The following is a 16,000-nucleotide window of genomic DNA, read 5'->3' on the forward strand; positions in this document are numbered from 1 at the left end:
TGTTAAAAATACACATTTATTACTCCACATATGCAATGGCTTCTCGCAGTATCTGCAAAAACACAAACTTGTCATAACTTAAATATTCTGTGACATGGTAAAATTTTCATGCAATAAAATTACAGAAATGTATTAACATAAAATACAAAGATATACTTTACATATATTTCCACTGAAATAACCTAAAAAAATACCCTACCAAGGCATCAGGATTTCAGCACTGTCCAATGTCAAGTTCGTATTATTTGCCTTTTTGCTGCTATTACTCTTATTCTCTTTTTGGCAAGGTATAGAGTAATAAAGAATTGGCAACAGAAGAAACATCAGGACCTGATCTGGCATTTGTATTCTACTCAAAATTCCCAGTGAAGTCTGTGGAATTCAATGGAAACACTTAAAAAATATGCAACTTTGCAAAACTTCATAATACAACAGAGATAAGAAAACAATCTTATGGCAAGGAATTTAAAGAGAATAATTTATAGGCAATGTAGACTTTTGACAGCAAATAATGGCACACCTTGTATAAATCTGTCATACAAAAAATACATGTATTTAAATACTTATATACAGAGAATTATTGTATTCTGGTTGTAGTGGAGATGTAACCCAGAGCTGCTACCAACTTCTTTCAAGCTCTGCATGATGGGGTTTGGTACCAGGAGTATTTCACGACTTCACTGCAAGTTTTGCTCACATCTGGAGCTGCCTCAGGCTCTAACGCAACAGAGGGAATAACAGGAGAGGAGCGGTTCAGAGAATTTCAAAGCCACGCGTTTTTCACAGGAACCAGCCCTTTCGCAGAGAACAACCCTTCGCACCGGCCCCGGCGTCCTCAGCGCGCACATCGTGCCGAGCATCGCTAGCTCGGCTCTGGCTGCGCGAGGCAGGCGGCGGGACTGGCGGCTGCCGGTTCACCTGCCGGCCCCGGTGAGCCGCCCCGCAACAGCACAGGACTCGTTCGACACCGACGGCTACCGACGGCACCGGCACCGCAGGGCGGCGTTGGGGGGTAACCCCGCCGCACCCCGGACACAGCTCCCCATCCCGGTCTGTGCCGGCCAGCCGGTGACAGCACATCACCGACGGAGCGGCGCGGGGAGGAAAAAGGCTCCCGTCTCCCGCGGGAGTTCAGCGCGGACGGGGTTAGCTTTACAGAGGACGTCCCTGGAAGGAGCCGCAGGGACGTGCGGTGCCGACGGGGCCGGCTCAATCAGCACAGGCTTGTGACGGGGACACGGCGATGGGGACGCGACACGAGAGGGGCCCAGAGAGCAGCGGCACAGCGGGGACAGAAGAGCCCGGTGTACCGAAACCCATCACAGAGATTTTGACAACGAAGCAAACACCTATCTGTTCCCTATCATTTTTCCATTTTCCAGATACCCTTTCCTTGTAATTTCTTCTCCAGGGACCAGGCACAAACAGGCGTCAATAAAACCTGGTCCCCAATGGGCACCAGTGAAGTTATGCCCATGCATCATTTAAGATCAAAACCGAGTACTTCAGTTATATTGTACTCACGGCATCTCTGCTACTCAGTGCAATGATCCTAGAGGTCTGTGCCCTGTCACTTTTCTCGGTGATTGAGGTTTAGAACTAGATTGAGGCAGAAAGCAGAGTTCCCCCTGGCATGCGTTGCTGGACTTCAGTAGTGCTTCCCAGACAGCCAGAATCTGCCCCCAGTGATTTCACCGGGGAAGGAGCAATTACCTGGTGTCTCCCGAGAAACTTTCCCTGTTTCTGCCAAGGATATTTTGCACAATTTACCCAGTAAGAGCGGTGCTGAAAAGGGAACATAAATGACTGACACGGAGAGCGTTTGGGGTGAGAAACATCCATTTCAGAAGTGAGCCAGCTCCTCCCTACACACACCAACCTCGACCTCAAGGGCCGTGTGTCACTTGTCCTAAAGAAAGCGATGAAAACATCTGACTAGACATGTCCTACCAAACTGCCAACTTCTCTCCTGGCCCGAGAGCTTCTGGTTGAATAGGATCTATCTGCATCTCTCACATTCGGAATGGTTTGGTCAAAAAAAAAGTTACGCTCCTTGTCATTCTGATAGTCCAAACTTTTGTCATTATTTACAGAAAGATGATAAATAGTGCAATGGAGTTTACTGAAAAAACCTACCCATACCAGTGGAGTAAATCATCTGTAATTCGTAACTCCTGAATAAACACCTGGTTTTGACCCTCGTTCTGCTTCTCTTGCCCCACCTGAGTCCTGGCGGGCCAAGCGGTGGGTTTCCAGCCCCTGGCAGCAGCAGGGTTACCAGACTGCTCTGAGCAGAAGCAAATCAGAGCCGGTCCTGGTGTGGTTTTGTGACTTTCATCTCAAGCGTTACTACTACGTTGCAAAGTACCCTGGCCATCGCTAGCAGCCGTTGCCGACAGGCACCATTCCCGCGCGGTGCGAGCCGAGCCCGCCAAGGCACGCGGCGGGCGGCGGAGCTGGCAGCCAAGGCGCACCGCGCTGCGCCGGGACGAGGGACGGGGACACGGGGTGCGCGCAGAGAGCACGGGGGCGAGGAGCCGGCTGCCCGCGCAGAGAGCGGGGTCTGCTCACCAGCAGCAAACGCGGCCACAGCGGGCGGCCCATCCGCACGCATGCAGGAGAAGGTGATTAGGGTAATTGGGTCACCCTGGCTCCCAGTGATCAGACTGGAGGTTACTGGGGGCAGAGAGGGCAGGTCCCTCCAGCGCAGCCCGGGCTCAGAGCCGGGCTAAGACCCTCCTGCAGCTGGGGAAATGGAGCAGTGGAAAGCGTTTATTTCAGACCTGGCTCACCGAACGCCAGCAGCTCCCCTGCAGCCCGGCACTAAGGCAGCTCCTAATGGGGCGTGGGCCGTGACGGTGCGAGGACCTGCGGCCGATGCCGGGGCCTCGTGGTGCGACCCTGGTCCCTCAGCAGCCACGGCATGGGGGCCGGGTGCTCAGCACCCCGGCGAGAGCTGCCATGTCTGACAGCATTCACCTGGCTCTGTCCTGAAAATAACTGTGCAACTGGTATCAGAGCTTCGGCTTCCCTCCCTGTGCAAGTTGTGCCTGCGCACCTGAACGCTTCTTTTGAAGACTTCTATGGAAATGCGGTTCTGCGCAATTTTGGCCATGTACTGATTTCCACATAAAACTGTGGAAAATAAATGCATCGTGTCTTTTTTCATATAAAATTGTTTCGTACCAGTTAGGCCTTTCTATTTTATTCGCAGAAATGAAAAACACAAAAAATTTGTCCTGAAAGAATCTGCATCTGTTAAAAACATTTTCTATCCATTTTTGCGTTACGAATATACAGTAAGGATGCAAACACTGCAACCTCCTTATGTCTGGCAGCAAACAGATGTTGATAGTTTGAAAGTGAATGCAGTCCTAACGAAACTCCTGTGTACCACAATAGCCGTACGTTGCAGCAGAACCCATGGCTCATTTTTAGCAACAGTAACCAAAAGCGACTCTACAGCAGATTAAGCAACTCATATAGTGAAGGCTTCTGAAACGAGAAAGGCAATATCCACAGCTGGAACAAGTTAAGGAGATCTCCCGTCTTATTAAGAAGTTAAAACAGGTATTGATAAATTATATACAGTACTTTTACTTTACACCGAAAATAAAGTAAATCAAAGGGTGGAATAAGATATTCCCCTCTTTCATAACCGAGCAGCATTGCAAGGTCACCCACTTTGCCTCCAATAAAATCTGAACCTGTGATAAACTGCATCCTCCAAACCCGGACAAACAGAACCAAACCCTCCAGTCCGTTTGCACAGCTCCTCGCCACTCATAGCAGCAGCTATGTAAAGAAAGCAAATATTTCAAATACATTCTGCATCTCTAGTACATGTTTAATCATTACCCAGCCCCAGAAGAATTCGTGGAGTGCAGAAAAAACATTTATTTGCCCCAAGTTGGGAAAGACACTCCGACAGGTGACGAGAGGACAAGGACGTACCTGGAATGCCCTTATGCGGCAGGACCCGAACAGCTTGAGGCTCCCAGGAGGCTGGTGCCGCCCGTCACAGCCCAGAGAGGCCCCAGGACTGCTCCGATTTGCACGGGGGATTCCTTGTCCCTACAGCAGCCTTTACTAACAGGGAATGCCAAAGTAAAATTTAAACCACCTGTTCAGCCCTCCTCCCTCACCACACCTGCTCGATGTCTTTCCTTGTTGTACCCAAGGACTTAACTTCTTTTCTTGTCATTTTACTGTATTAAAAACGTGCAGATCAGCAATCTGACATTAAAAAAGAACAAGTAAAGAAGTTGATCTACCTCCTCTGACAAGTTGCATAGCAAGTATCTTTACCCATGACAGGCAACCAGTGTGCCGAACTGGCGATCCGTTAAATCCAGGAATGCAGTTCTGTAAGAACTATCTCTTTTGCTACAGCTTTGCAAGACTAGTTGTTGGTGCTCTCCAGTGGTATCGGAGGACAGCCTGTGGTGCTCAGCGCAACCTGAGAACGGGTTATCGGCACGGCGCGGGCCGGCGACCCTCGCCCAGCGGCTGCAGCCTAGCTGCTGCCCGCGGAGGAGCAGACGGAGCTGCACATGTTCAAATTGGAGGTCTCAGACTCGGCCTCTGTCTCGGCTTCGTCAGTGGTCTCAGGGGGGGACATGGACTCACTTGTCTGCTCTTGGCTCTTCTTTAGCCTGTGTGGAGCAGAGGAACCAGGCGTTACGTAGGCATCCCCAGATCAAATGCCCCATAGAAGGAGTGGTGTGAAGGCAGTCTACAGCAGCGAGCGTGCCCCAGGCTGCCCACGCACCACTCCTCGAGAGGTGCCTACAGCAGACCCATGGTGAACGAGAGGAGTCTTTCCAGAGCACGCACACAGCACATAAAAAGGTCATGCCAGGGACTGATGTATCAGCAAAACACACTGAAATGCTCCGAAATACTCCGCAATGACTTGCAAGGCTTCAGCTTTCAGGAGCGCTGCCCACTCAGACCTTGGCCAGAAGCGCCCTGTGCCGTGGCCAGGGTGGCAGGCTCCCTGCCACGCACCACAGAGGCCATCTCCTCCTTTACTTACAAACCAAACATTCCCATGGCAGCATGCTCAAACACGGGGGAAAGCAGCTGCTTTAACTCCAGTGCTTTCACTGCCCGATCATGCCCTGCAGAGGTTTTAGCACGTTCCTCGCCTTCATTTTCCAAACCATCATCCTCTAAAAGCAGGATGGGTGAGAAGATCCAATGGGGAAATTGAAGCAGTGTCACATACATATGTTAAATCCCAGAAGTCTCTCTGCAGCATATTTTATTTAATGGCAGCGATTAATAATCCCTGATCTTGTCTCCCTTTTTGGTCAGAATTGCTTTTCATACAGAGGCAGCACCTGAGCTCCTCGGGTGACATCGGTCACCCAGGGCTAAGCCTGCAGTGAGATGCTCCCAGCCGTGAGGCACTGGCACTCTGATTCCCAAGGGAAGTCAGGAAAAAGGGTACTTAAAAAAAAAAATACCCTGCACACTCACTTCTCTCTGTTAAAGATGACAAAGTCTTGCTGGATAGCTTCAAGGCATTCTTGGAGATAGTCATTTTCCTGTTGAAGAAAAACAATACATGCATAAGCAGTCCCATTTGCATCTCACTGCTGCCTACAGCATCACAGTGCTTCCAGCTGTATGAGCCTCCCAGTCACCAGAAACTTCAGCTGAAACAGATGATGGAAACAGCACAGCTGATTGCCTTCATGGCTTTCACCAGTGGCTTGTTTCATCTGCGGCAAGCAGTTTTCCATAAAACACAGATAGCACACTGTTTTCCAGATACACACAACATGTTTATCTGTGTATTCTGCTTTTGGGAGTGCTATCTGCCCATAGGAAGGAAAGCCAGTGCGGGGGAGAGACCAGCACAAAGCCTGCGTGTGCGAGTCCTCGCAAGAACAAGGCACAAAGCTGCTGCCTTGTCCCACAGACGGCTGCGCACCGTCCCCAGGGGCTGTGCAGGTACGCTGGCTGCACGCACACCGGGGAAGCTGGCAGCACCCGCGAGGCAGGGGGGAAACACGGGTCTGTGGACAGGCCATGCTTCCCGATTTCTGCCTTTATTTTACCTCCTGCACTACTGCTGTCCGGGTGCAGGGACCTCCTCTGAAGCTAGACGCTGCTGCTGCACTCCAGCCGCGGCGAGGGACGGGCTCCTGCCCGGCACCTGCCTGGGCAGCAGGCAATCAGCCGTGTGTCCTGGCAGGCAAAGTGCCCTTAACTATCCTGGCAGCAAAACCTCGGAGAGGTATTTGCAAATTTGCTTATTCTGTTTTTTCCTCCCTCACTTCCCCATTTATTCTTCGTCCTTTTACAGTAAGTCTCATTGATCGCGGCATTAACTCCCACTGAAGAGGGAAGGGATCCATTGCAGTTAATTGGTGCAGACAATGAGACAGGAAAAATCTTGCCTGGCATTCCCTTGCTGCTCTCAGACAGGGAATGGTCCTGACCTCACTGGCGGGGACAATGTTTGTTCCCGTGGTCTGGGATTTGCACAGCTCAGAGGCACTGCGCAGGGGAAGCCGGGATGGTGGGTAATGTGCGTTTGCTCTCACAGGCCTTGCTGGCACACCACCCTACCTGCAAACACCCCCGACAAAACTCTGTTTTCTGCAGGACTGAGTACCTGATTTGCTTTACTCCTGGGACTCGTCTGCTCTGTAAAACCAAGATTCTTGTATTTATCTTCCCTGTGATATAAAAGCACTGTGACTCCCACAGTGAAAAGAAGAAACAAATGCATCTCATCTCCAGCTTAATTTCCCAGCTAATGGATCCCCCTCTGCAGAAAGTGCTCGGGGACACACTTCTCCCATGCTCATGTGCCGGCCTCCCCAGCCAGTGCAGCCAGACCTCACCCCGGCGCAGGAGCACAGCAGAGCCGTGGGGCTTACCCAGCCACACAGCCCACATGGCAAGAGAAAACACAGAACAGTTACCCAAACCCAGTTTTTCTCTTGACCGGTGTGCCGGGACCTCTGTTTCTCATTTAATTTTCCAAAGTACATATTACTGTGAAAGAGTTTTATCAAACTTGCATAAGAGGAACATTTGGTCATCAGAAAGACTCTGTTGGGCAAATGTTTTTATGAAAATAAATCTGCGGTTACTGCGTTGTCGCAGTAACTACTGCTATACACCCCCAAATTCAGCAGCTCAGCCTTTTTTCCCGGCTGGCTGTTACCCCAGAATGCACTTACAGACTGTGAGCTGTCTTTGCTGTTATCCCTCGACTTGTTCTTTGCAAGCCTCTTCTTCTTCTTGTGCAAGGGCCTCGACTCCAGAATCATCTCCTCCAGCTCGAAGGTGGGGTCACAGTGCAGGCGGCCCTTCTGCCAGGACACAGCACCATGCACGTTAGGCACAGCACAGACTCTCTCTTGCAGCAAATACACTCAGAAACTACTTCCCTGTCAGAAAGCGCCTGCCAAATGCAGGGGTTCCTGTAACGACGAGAAGTGGCCACTGCTTGGGGCCAGGGCACAGATCGTTCCTACTCACATTGGGGACGAAGCCCGGCTCCACTCGCTTCTCGCAGACGTCGCTCCAGACCACACCGGACAAGTATGCTGAGGCCTGAACATCGGCCAGGCAGGAAAAGCGATGCTCGGGGTTCACCGTCAGCAGCTGGGGAGAGAAAAGCATTCCCATCAGAGGAGAAAGAAAAGGAGCCCAGCAGCACCCTGCCTTTGGCACAACTCAGATGGGTCAGCCATGCAGCAACCTTTCCATCATGGAAATACATAACTTACTGTAGGAAAAAAAATACTAGAAAAACTTTCTGGAGGTTGTGAAACCAGATGGCCAAAAATCTGGTACCGTGAGCTCTTGGACCAGTGCGGGTTTGCTCCTTCCATGCCCACCTACAAGGCACGACCCTTCACCACAGCACCTGGGTGCTGCTGCCCCAGCGCACTCCTCCCCATGCCAGCGACAGACCCTGCTCCCTTGTAAAGATGTTGATTCCCCCAGGGGCTCACCATTTTAGTTTCAACCTCCACAAGTCCTGTTGTCACACCATTTCTGTGACACCAGGGGATACTACTCCGTTTATCACACGCACAGATTGCTAAGCACAGAGAAAAAAAATCAAAATGATCACTTGATCCGCTGAGACACCAGTCCGAGGACAGACCTGATTTTTCAAAGAATTCAGCACCACAGACCACGCTGTACGCTCAGCTGACGAGTTACAGCTCCCAGGACCGCTGGAGGTACGTGTAGTGTGTAGGTATGTCTAATGTGGAGGTACGTCTGATGTGGAGGTACTTCTAACACAGGGTCTGGGTAGGGCTTCCAGAAAATTCTGTGCCTAGTCTCCCCTTGTGAACATCTTCACTGAAGCTCGGTTGCTGCCACCTTTGCAGTGCACGCTCAGAGCCCCATGCGTGTCCCTCCTCTCCCAAGCGTGGGATGCTCATGGCGGGCGAGTTGCGCCCACCCTCGCCCCTCTCCAGGAGCCGGCGCCCCTGTCTGCCTGTGCTGCTGCCACTGGTGCTGGAGCCGCAGCCCACCTCTGGACCAGCTCTTGCTGGTTTTCCAGAGCACCTAGAATTTGAGTCCTGACCTCCGGCTGCCCCAGCTCAGCTTCGGGCATCTGCAAGCTGAGCACATAAGGTCTCCCAGCTGACGGACACCTATGGTAGGACCTCTACAAAATCCCCATCTAGGACCATTTGCTTTAGGAAAATGCGGCATAATTCTAGGCACGCTAGTTATAGGTGGTTACAACATTTTTGCAGAAAATAGAGCCAGTGCCGAGTGTTTTTCCAACGCCAAAGTTAACTATGCAAGAAGCAGGCAACGGTGACTGTACTTACAGCCTGCCAAGCGCCCAAGCACAGCGATGCTTGTGAAGGGCATGGAGTAAAAGACTGCCTCGACCAGCAACTGCCGCCTGGGGAACTTTCCAGGCACCTTTTCACACCATAAAATTATCTTCATCATTAAAATGAAAAGGGGGGAATTCCCAATTCCCAAGTAAGGCTGCTGGGACAGCACCAGCCCAGCAGGAAGGAGACACGGGGTGTCGATGCCAGCACAGCCGCAGTGCCGGAGCGGGGAGCAAGGAGCGGGAGCTGGGTCCGGTGGACGGGTGGGCAACACAGCGCCCAGCATCGCCCCTGGGCGCCAGCCGAGCCCCCCGGCTGCCCCAGCGGGCAGGGCACAGGGCTGGGGCACCCCGATCACTGAAACCCCAGAGCTCTGGGGGGACACGGAGGGGCTTCCAGGCCGAGGTGGCTGCTGGCATTGTCCTGGTGAGATGTTTAAATCCTGCCCGGTCTCTAGAAGCCCGACTGCCGCCAGCCCAGCAGATGGCAATGTGAACCTGCTGAATGCTCTGCTGCAGCCATAACAAACAATGCTGCTTCTCATTAAAACAAAATCTAATTATGTAAATTGTCCATCCAACATTAACTTAGATCACAGTCACTTATTTTCTGTCAGCACCATCTATATCTTTTTTATAGCATACTCACCAGCTACTTTTCTGAGCTCTCAAGCAAGCAGAAGCTAAAACACAGCCTCCACACCAAATCAACAATCTTCTCATGTAGCAGTACAAGGAAAGCAGCAGGTTGTCCAATAGATATGGACCGCCCCCCCCCCCCGAAAATTCTCGCAACCAAACACACCAAATCCGACCCTTTGGACCAGCAGAACTGTCGAGAGGCAGTAGCTAACGCAGCAGGGGCAACACATGGTCCTCCATCTCACAGGGCCGTCTCAGCCACAGTTGCTGTCTTTTTAGGTAATTATGACCACTGAGAGGGATGCTGGAAGGGCACAGCTCTAGCCCAGGTAGGAATTTGATTGTCTCACCAAACCCAGCCTTTTTGCTTCCCTTGATATTAAACATAATGCATCTTATTACAGGGATAATAAACAAACAAAACACAAGATTAATCTGTGCTTAAGCCTGAACAAAGTCATAAAAAACTAGTCCTATTTCAATTTTACATTATTAACATGCTGAAAATTTTCCAGCTAGTCCCGCACGCACTGTAGCTAACGTATAATGTAAATCACGCCAGCAGGACTATTTACCTTTCTTAACAGAGCAACGATTTCTTTTGACCACGCAGATGAGTACTGAACACTCACAGTACTGAAGAGCTGAACTAAAGACTCCACGGGGTTGTTGGAGTGGATGTCATATGGTCTCTGGGGGAAAAAAGCAGAAAGATGAGAAGAAATTCCCTCTCCTCTCTGCAGTCAGAACACTGCAGAAAGCATGTTCTTAGGCCTCGGACCATCCAGGAGCCCTACCCAGCCCCGCAGGAGTTCGTAAGCCATGATTCCCAGCGACCACCAATCAACCTCGAAGGAGTAGCCCGTCCCGCCGTTCAGGAAGGAATGGAAAATCTCCGGGGCTGAACAGAAAGGGCAAAATGCAACAGGTTATGCATTGACATCAGTTTGTTTCTATTCCAGTATTTCACAAAGTCAGTATGTAAACCTTATGGTTATTTTTATGCACTACTGCCCGAGGCGGGGCTTTGCAAGCCAGGGTGAGCCGCAGCAGCATGCCTGCCCTTGCTGGGCAGTGGCGTTATCGGGCGCACACGGGGAGACCCCTCCCAACCGAGCAAGCCAGGGATGGCAGAAACCCGGCGCCCACCGGCACGCACCAAGTCCCAGAGCAAGGAAGGCAGGGCGGGATGGGGAGGGCGTGCTGACAGCAATTCATTTACCCCGGCAGTTTCACTTTTCAAAGGAGCAAGCTCTGCTGAATGACTTGGGCGCATGCATTAATGTGCTTAATTAATTCAATGCCTTTGTCACAGACAGGCATTGTCAGGCGGCATGCGGTGAGTGCTCTTGAAAGGTAAAATACAGATGTAAGGAACAGCTATTATTTCTTACCCATGTATGGCTTTGTTCCAGCTAATGCAGTTGCTCTTTCACCGTCCCTAATTATTGTTGCAATATTAAAATCTGTTAAATGTGCATGACCTTAAATAAAGACACATTTTAAGAAGGAATTAATCGCAACGCAGAACAGTGGCAATATAGAGTCAGAATACATTTGTTTCATAAGCTTCTGCCCTCCGACAGTGTAGCATGGGCACAGGCAGGTCAGGGTCAGAGCCCTCCGAATGGCCATAACAGATGCTGAAGCTTTCCCAGGCTGTCAGGCTGGCTAGGTGATTAAATGGTAGCTAGCTTTGGGTCTTGATTTTAAATCACACTTGGAGCAAACTAGTAACCTACACCAGCTCCAGCACTTGGTCAAATTGCTCTAGCCAGAAGCTACAGTCAGTGAAGATGTCAACAGGGAAACACTATACTAAGATATTGCCTTGGTCACATTGATTAAAACCCTAGAACTGTTTTTGATGAAAGCCATTGAACCACGACTACCCCAGAGTCCCAGAGCTAAAATAGTGCTGCCACTCTGTACAGACCACAGCAAATTTGGACACGCCAGTTGAATGAAATCATAACAATACTTCCTAAACCCTAAGGCTGTGAGAAGAAATCATTAAGATATTTCAAAAAGTGGAACACCTTCTCTCTGTTTCTACTTTCTCTGTCATCAGGTCTGAAAGTTAAAATTCAGAATAGGTCATTATTTTTCAAGCCAGCCTGGTAAACAGAAAACCCAGCCATTTGCCCTTCTGGAGGCTACTTTTTGCTCTCTATCTACAAGACAGTTATGAAAGTGGTGTGTGAATCACAGACTGCCTTGTCCTGTGAAGTCTTCCCTTACGTCTCCTTTTTCCCATTTATGTTTGGGCTTTATACCCTGTGCTATTTTCTAATTAATTTCCATGCAAGTGCAAGCTTTGGTTTTGATGAGGCTTCACGGTAAAACTCGGATGGTTTGGAGCCTGCTGTCCTAAGAGATTATGTCTTCGTTTTATAAGACCTACTGCTGGAACAGAGGTCATTATAGGATCTCCTATGGTATTTCTCCTATGTGGGCCACTGAGACAATATTACTAATAGATGCTCTCATAAAGGTTTCTGAACTCACTCCACCTGGCTCAGCCCAGATCCATACCCCCGGGGAGACATCAAAACTAGCTTAAAAGTATGTGTGCAGATCACTCACTCTATAATTCAATAAAGTCAGTTCTTGCGCTTTGTGCCCTCCCATGATGCCAGGTACCGCAGTTCTGGCATGGGCGACCTGTGCACTGGGGCACTAGTGAGAAAGGAGGCAGAGCGTGGGTGAAGCGAGGTGGGGGTAACGAGGAGAGGGGCTGCCCTTGGTGGATCTTCCCTGGCATTACAATGCACAGGTACGTTCAACCAAGCACCCATCAGTTAGAAGGAGTGGTGCTTTTTCCACACTTTTCCCAGATAGAAAGATGCACGGTATTCAAGACTGTAAAGAATCTGTCCCTTGAATGAAGGAGGCAGACAAAGCAAGGCAGAGAGATCCTACCTTGCTCATCGAGGAGGATGTTGTCTGGTTTTACGTCTCTGGAAAAAGAAGCAAGGTTACAGCAAGATGAAATCTCAGTCAGATCAAGAATGCAACTCAACAACAAAAAAACTGCAACTTTTTTATCTATCAAAAATTAGGAACGCATAAAACAAAAATACCCTAACATTAGACAAGTTCCTTCATGATGGACTAGAAATATACTTTTCCTGGGCAACTGGGCAAAAAAGTGGGAGCATTGGGCTTGTTCAGGCATAATTTCCAAGGAAAATTAATAACACAGTACAGGGCCTATTTCTGTGAAGCCTTTCATCGCTTTGAAACCCATCCTGGAAGGTGCCTTCAGCCCCCAGCAAAGCATCAGGCTTCCTCCGAGTGACAGGGGAGCAGGACCAGCAGGCGGAGGGTGCCCAGGACCAGCACTGCCAGTGCGGTTTAGTGCCAGCTGTTCCCTGACTCAGGGGCACCGGTGGCATTAAGCAAAGACAGCATCACCCACCCCAAAACAGCCGTGGGCAGCGCAGTGCACGGGCAGCTCCTGCCAGCTACCAACTGCGAGTAAGAGACTGCATGGTTACCTGTGGATAATATGCTGACTTCGTAGGTAGTCGAGAGCCAGCGCCATCTCACAGATGTAGAGTTTGACCGTTTCTTCCGTAAACTGAACGTTTTGCTGCAGATGATAGCGCAGGTCGCCACCAAGAAGCAAGTCCACCACCATGAACATGTCCTCCTCGTCCTGGAAGGAGTACCTGCGGGACCGGTGGCATGTGAGCGAGCAGGCTGAGTCTCACAGGAGTTATGAAACCTAGTCAGGCTTTTTCCCTCTCCTAATTACACAGCTCCTGTGAAAACTGCAAACAGTCCCACTACAAGCATATGCCCGCATCGGTGCTTACACCTTTCTAATTAAGCAAGTGCAACTCAAGACACTGTCTTGTTTTTTAACCTATTGCTATGCTAAGCAACACTTCCTTTGAAGAGGGAAGTATCCCAATTAACTTCCCCGCGCTCGCCCTGCCACCGTCACCTCCCTCCCGAGCGCTGCCATGTAACCCCACCAGCAGGCAGAGCTGCAGGCAGAGGTGCAGGCAGAGCTCGGGGCTTTGCTAGCCAGTCACTTCAGAGAAACTTTGCATTTTCAATTGTGAACACTCTGATAAACCTACTTAAAATATCTATCCCTATCCTGAAAATGAATTGTAAAACACAACTGCTAAATTAACCATAAAAAACAGAAAAAGAGATTTATATTTACTGTAGAGTAAAACGCCTCTCTAAATCTGCAGTGGATCCCACAGGAGACTGACAGCAGTGAAGATACACTACAAAACAAAGTTCAATTGTTATATTTGGCGATAGTATTTCTAAGGAAAGAGTATGTGGGATTGTATAATGCTTATGAATCACACACTTCTGCTCTCATCTTAAATGTAGGTTTATTCTAAAAGTATGAGCTGAAAGGGAAAAATTTGCTAAGAGAGCAAGTTTTCTCAAGAATTTAATTACTTGTTGGAAAAAAAAATTTGCAATTGCTAAAATGCTGAAAAAATAAATATTAACTGATTTGGCTCTTCTGGAGTGACCGATCAACAAAAAGTATGTAAAGTATTACCAACTTTCATCACTTTCAGTATAAAACTTTCTGAATTTTTGAAAATATTCCTGCCTGCCAGCCTGCTGCACATCCAACATTGCCAGAGAGGGAAGGGATGCCTGTGGCCAGCAAGGTGTGCAGCTTCCCTGCGAAAAACTGCTGCTTCTGCCCCTCTTCTGTCTCTGTGAAATCAGGCAGCCGTTCACAAGGCACTGATTCTAGCCTTAAAAACAGATTTCAATAGTAACATAAGCCTTGCAATCACTGAAGGAGATTACTGTGCACTGTGCGTTGCAGATGCACGTCCTTACATTTTTTACATAATTTATCATTTTTGCTTACCCCTTATTTTCCAATTAAGCATGGCCTTTATTTTACAGTTACTATTTTCTCCTTGTGGTTGTGGCTGCACAAATTTTTAGGCAATCTCAAAACCCACTGGATTGGAAAAAGCGCTTACCTGCCTTAATGACACTCTCTAAGCCACAGCTGCAGAAGCCTGCCTTTACAAAAAGCCATGCTATCGTTTGAAAGAATGCATTTCAAACCATGCCAAGGGTGTGCAAGACACTGGGGGAATAAATCCTAGGCAAAATTTCGAGCAACCCAAGTCTCATATACAGGAAGAGAAGGGACCACTCTTCTTTTCCCTTCTCAGCCTGTCATCCTCCACTCAATGGGCTATCAAAGGTTTTCCATCACCTCTCATAATGTCACTCTTACTGCAGTCTGAGAATATAAGCCATCAATTCCTTATTTCTATCACCCTGCAATGTGTCCTCTATTTGCTCTTGCCCCAGCTCCCTCCTAGCAGTGATCAGAGATGCTTGCTGGCACAGGATCAGTTTGTGGCATGTTGGTTGACCATGGGTGAAGACGTTGGATTTTCTGATCCCTGCCCCACATCGGGCACTCCCTCACAGGGCAGGGAAGGCAGAGAGAGGCTGGACCACCCAGGCCCCCAGGCAGTAGGAGCTGGGAGAGGATCACGAGGCTGACTGCTATGGTCTCATTCCAAACTAACCAACGATCTTAAGATACAATGCACTCTTTTGTAACACTTGTAAATTAATTTTTTGTGCAAAATTTGATAATGATATATGTGAGCTCTAAAGGGATATATTTTACATGGCCAGTGAACGTGTTGCAAAGCATTTTTTTGCCCTTAGTCATTCTCCAGCAAAAGGCCACACATCTGATAATCTGCAGAGCTCTCATAACTTTTTTTCAGTAGTAGATCACTAAAAATAGTTACATTTCAAATTGCTCAATAGTAACTTCATTGTGTGTGCACTGGCAAAAACTATCCTTGTTAGTCAGTAACGTTTTAGGGTCTCATTTAAAAAAAACTCCTCAAATCAGGCTGAAATCTAACAAAGAGCTTTAGTTGGTAATGCTTTTGAAACACATCCTGTCTAGATAGTCACAGTAAAAAATGACATGGAGTGCATCACAGTAAAAAATGACATGGAGTGCATCTCCTTGGCTGCCCTACAACCATATTAATTCCCCCACCCCACCAGCATCCCTCAGTGTACGCCTATGCAGCTGCCTTTGCAGTGCCTGCGCAGACCTAAACATGGTCAGGAGAGCTTTAAACCACCCACTAAAATGTCTTGAGTTAGGACCTCTCTTAGTAACACTTTACTGAACACACTGGCTACTGCTGAGAGCAGTTCTGTTTAAATTATTAGCCAATCTCTGCAAGATCGAGTCCTTAGAGGGACCAAATACTGTGTAAAACACTATATATTGTATAATTTTTGTATTAATAAAAGTTATAAATCGTAATCTCTAAAAATGCTAGTTTCTTTGACTTTTCAAGCTGTTATTTGTTACAAAAATTGGCCCCACGCAGTAACCGATTCACCACAGACTGTCACAGTTCTCAGTATCTCCATGGACATAAAATGGACCATTTCTTTAATGGCAATCACCGGGAGCATCGTACTGCCACAAGACACCTTAGTCGAACTGCACACCAACACACCATGGTACAAAAATAC

General features: G+C 48.7%; 1 protein-coding gene across 1 annotated transcript in view; it reads right to left on the reverse strand.

Annotated features, from left to right (window-relative positions):
* STK32C (serine/threonine kinase 32C) overlaps positions 1-16,000 on the reverse strand; it is a 92,155-nt gene continuing 76,155 nt past the window's right edge. Inside the window, exons 4-12 of the mRNA XM_075026653.1 lie at positions 12,976-13,149; positions 12,398-12,435; positions 10,870-10,959; positions 10,273-10,376; positions 10,051-10,167; positions 7,504-7,629; positions 7,203-7,334; positions 5,485-5,552; positions 1-4,655 (exon numbers count right to left, since the gene is read on the reverse strand). Coding sequence (XP_074882754.1) covers positions 4,517-4,655; positions 5,485-5,552; positions 7,203-7,334; positions 7,504-7,629; positions 10,051-10,167; positions 10,273-10,376; positions 10,870-10,959; positions 12,398-12,435; positions 12,976-13,149 — 988 coding nt within the window. The 3' untranslated portion in view covers positions 1-4,516. The remainder of the gene's footprint in view (positions 4,656-5,484; positions 5,553-7,202; positions 7,335-7,503; positions 7,630-10,050; positions 10,168-10,272; positions 10,377-10,869; positions 10,960-12,397; positions 12,436-12,975; positions 13,150-16,000) is intronic.

The sequence above is a fragment of the Buteo buteo genome, chromosome 4 (assembly GCF_964188355.1).
Source record: "Buteo buteo chromosome 4, bButBut1.hap1.1, whole genome shotgun sequence".
NCBI lineage: Eukaryota > Metazoa > Chordata > Aves > Accipitriformes > Accipitridae > Buteo > Buteo buteo.